The sequence below is a fragment of the Bidens hawaiensis genome, unplaced genomic scaffold (genome assembly GCF_021521415.1).
Source record: "Bidens hawaiensis isolate Kalapana, Puna unplaced genomic scaffold, B.hawaiensis_p1.1 tig00037322_1, whole genome shotgun sequence".
Taxonomy (NCBI): Eukaryota; Viridiplantae; Streptophyta; class Magnoliopsida; order Asterales; family Asteraceae; genus Bidens; species Bidens hawaiensis.
Window position 1 is genome coordinate 156795 of NW_027496525.1, and position 4028 is coordinate 160822.

Here is a 4028-nt window from a genome sequence, read left to right on the forward strand (position 1 = left end):
TCGATGTAATCCAATAAACAATTAATACGGCAATTATTGTTTTTAATAGAGAAAACATTGCTTCCTATGTTTATTATCATTATTATTTTAATTTAGTCGTAACCTGATTTATAATTTATATCTACGTTTGAGCTGTTTTTTTTATTAAACTAGTGGTAATAATAAAAATAAATAAAATTAAAACGAATACCAATAAGTCGTCAACGGGGCGACCCGTGAAGTTAAGAAAGGAGGCTTGTTGTTGTTATATCGAAGCAGTCAAGAAGTGATCCGGATCGGTTACCAGATCCCCAAACTGAAACTCATACAATACAATACAATACAATACAATACAATACATATACATACATATATTTGCTTGCTTGTTTCATTTGAGTGTAAGGCTGCCTGCCATGAAGAAAAAACTCGATACCCGTTTCCCTGCTGTAAGTTATCATTTTCTCCCAAAGAAGGATTTATTTTTTTTTATTTATAATCAACCAATTAATCCACCAAACTCATACAGTCATACATATATACAACCCAGTTCATTCGGAACTCATTTCCCTCGAATTAGGGTTTCTTGATATGTAAAACTAACTACTTTAATTATTATCCAATAATAGAGAATTATTATTATTATTATTATTATTATTATTATTATTATTATTATTATTATTATTATTTGCAGGCCCGGATTAAAAAGATTATGCAAGCTGATGAGGATGTCGGAAAGATTGCCATGGCCGTGCCCGTCTTAGTTTGTAAGTTGTTTCTTTACTTATTATCGGTGGGTTGGTTTTCAGTTTGTTTTCGCAGTCGGGTAGAATCAAAAAGCTTACTTTTTGGACAATGGGTCAGAAGGGTTTAGTTAATCCACGTTGTTGGCTAAATCATTTATTCACAGATTTTAATCTTACTGTTATAATAATAATACTATGTTTGTCAACATATAATACGTTATTTATTTATTTATATAATCGTTTTATTGTGTTTCTTACTGATCTTAAATAATAATAATGCAGCCAAAGCATTGGAATTGTTTTTGCAAGATCTTTGTGACCGTACGTATGACATCACTCTTCGTAGAGGCGCAAAGACTGTTAACTCACTGCATTTGTAAGTCAAGATTTTTATTTCTCCTCTTTTCTGAACCAGAAAGTAGTAGTATAGGGTGTTCAAATATTTTCGTAATTTAACCTATTCCACTGTCTTGTTCATTCTATGTTGCATTTTATTGACAAACTAGCTTTAATCTGGAACTTCAATTCAAATATGAAAGAATATTAAATTCATCAACTGCTAGTTGATGTAAACAAGCCGAGCTTTACCTGAGTTTAGCTACAATCATATTCCACATATTTTCGTCCTTCATGCGTGAATATAGCTTAAATCAATATTCCATGAATTTCTTTGCCTGTGCTTTACCTGGTGATGTAAGCTTGGCTCGTTTAGTTTAAGAGATCTTGATCTCGAGCACCATGTCTAAATCTCGAGCTCAACTTGTTAATAACTTTTCATTCAAGCTCGAGGCTGGCTCATTTAATATTTAACTATTTATTAAATATTTAATTATTTATTTATGTGCATTTAGTTCATAGTTATTTAGTTATTGTTATAGTTCTATGCATATAACAATATATATATTATTTAGTTATTTTATCATAATTTTCATATGTTATGATATTTATTATGTGTTCTATTTTTTATATAGAATAAAATTATTGTTTATATATAACCAACAGGCTAGTATAGGCTAGTCAAGCTTGGTATGTGAAGCTTGGGCAGATGCTACTTTGTTAAACTTGCTCAAATTTAGGCTCGAGCTCACTAAGGTTGGTTCGCCTCGAGCTTTTTGCGAGCCAATCCTGACTACCTCACGAGCGGCTTGGTTCTGCTCATTTACACCCCTAGCTTTGCCTTACTCTTTTGGATTATTGCTTCTTATACTGATATATTGAAATCGAAATCTGTTTAATGTTAAAAAATCTTAGTGAAATGCATTAACGGATTTATATTTACTTCAGAAAACACTGTGTTCAAAGCTACAACGTGTATGATTTTCTGAGGGAAGTGGACGGCAAGGTCCCCGACTATGGCCACTCAGAAGCTGGTGGCGATGACCGTGCTGTTGCAAAGAGAAAGTAAGAAGCATTTTACTATCCTTTTCATTATACACTGAGTTATATATAAATTGAATTATATTTTATGGAAACTCTTATTTTATCAAATGCAATTTCTTTTCCTATAGGAAAGCTGCTGCTGCTGATGAAATGAACGAAAGTGATGAAGAATTAAAGAAGAATCGGATCATGGTAATATTAATGTTTACTTAATTAAACGATCAAACTTGTAGATCGTGTCCTGTAACTTCAATAAGTACAAAAATGCCCCTAAAGTTTATATGCTGTAACGCATTGCTTCCTTTTCACTAAGTAGTGTAAACTTTTGTTGTTACTTTTTTAAAATGACCATTTTGCCCTTACAACAAAAGGACAAAATGCGTAATATCAAACTTTTTTAATTCAAAAACAAAACTAAATAATAAAATATCAAACCATAGAGCTTTAGGGTTTTTTTTTTTGGTTTAAAAAGTTTGATAGTACACATTTTGTCATTTAGTTGTAAGGGCAGCGTGGTCATTTTCATAAAACTGATAGAAAAAGTTAACACTAGTTAGAGCATGTTTTGGATTGAGTTTGAAAAATGCTTATTGGCTTTTTCAAAAAGCCATTTTGAAAAGCCAGGATTTGGGGTTTTTAAAAGCTGCTTTTTAACCCTTTCAAAAAGCTAAAATAAAAAAGATTTTTGTGATTGCCAAACACATTTTAACTTATTGGCTTTTTGAAAACACTAATAAGCCAATAAGCATTTTTCAAACTCAATCCCAAGCATGCTCTTAGTGGAAAGGATGTAGTGCGTTTTACTTGTTGAAGCTAAAGGACAAACACGATCTGCATGTTACGCCATACTAATTTAAATACAGTTAAATTTTCAGATTTTAGGACCGTTCGTTTACGTTTTGTACATTTAATTTCGTTTAAAGAACGCACACATTCGTTTTCTTAACAAATGAACATAAGCAACAATATCTGTTTGCTTACAGATTCACGTTTGGTTGATTAAAGTTAAACGAGTGAACACGAACAAGTCTCTGTTCGTGTTCGCTCGGTTCGTTTACAAGCCTAATTAGACTCACCAATTCATTGAAACAGAACGAAGTGGGCCATACAAACAGCAGTGGTGGTGGCAGAGGCAGAGGTCGAGGTCGAGGTAGAGGAAGAGGCCGTGGCAGAGGCAGAGCATCTGCAGACCGAGATCCAATTCCGCCCCCACCCGAACCCGAAACAGATTCTTCTATATTATCTGTTCAGCAGACCGGCAAGCCCAACCCGGGCCCAATCGACAACCACTCAGAGGCTGTCAAGACTGATACTGCAGTTGACATTATTCCAAGCAGAGACTTTGATCTGAATGCTGGTTTAGATGAGAGTATAGATAAAGTCCCTGCCTCTTCTGATGGTGGTGCGGTGCTGCCATCACAACCAGAACCACAGCTGCCGGCAGAAGCTAGTGAGGTTGCAAACAGTGAGTATCCTGGGTGGTCGGTTTCAGAAATTGATAGGATGCCGATTGACCCTCATCTTGCACAAGTCAACTCCAGGTTGGATGAGGAAGACGAGGACTATGATGAAGAATAGTGAATCTAAATCCTTATTTAGTTCTATAATTATCTTGAACTTGTTGTGAGTTCATGACACATGTAACAAACTTATTGAACAATTATGTATGTGCTTTGTGGTAAAATATGGCCATCATAGACTTATATATATAGGGTTAGGTTAAAATAAAAACCCATTTGAGTTGTGAAAACTCTATAAACCCATTCTCAATCACATGTTTTTAATTAATGTTTAAATCTTGTGGTTCACAATTAAAGTGAATAAAAAATGTAAATATAAATATAACTTTTTCTCTCTCCTGAAAACATATGTAAAAATTAGTAAAAAAATGTTAAAAATAGCAATTTATTTATTTATTTATTTTTT

The 4028-nt window shown here is 33.4% G+C and overlaps 1 protein-coding gene across 1 annotated transcript; it reads left to right on the plus strand.

The window, feature by feature from the left end:
- Window positions 1–376: 376 nt before the first annotated feature.
- Window positions 377–3690, plus strand: LOC143589297 (uncharacterized). The gene is made up of 6 exons (XM_077070108.1): window positions 377–425; window positions 671–743; window positions 1005–1098; window positions 2007–2123; window positions 2231–2294; window positions 3195–3690. Exons 1-6 carry the CDS (start codon window positions 393–395, stop codon window positions 3678–3680), a joined length of 867 nt encoding a protein of 288 aa, XP_076926223.1. The 5' UTR covers window positions 377–392; the 3' UTR covers window positions 3681–3690.
- The last annotated feature ends 338 nt before the right edge of the window (window positions 3691–4028 follow it).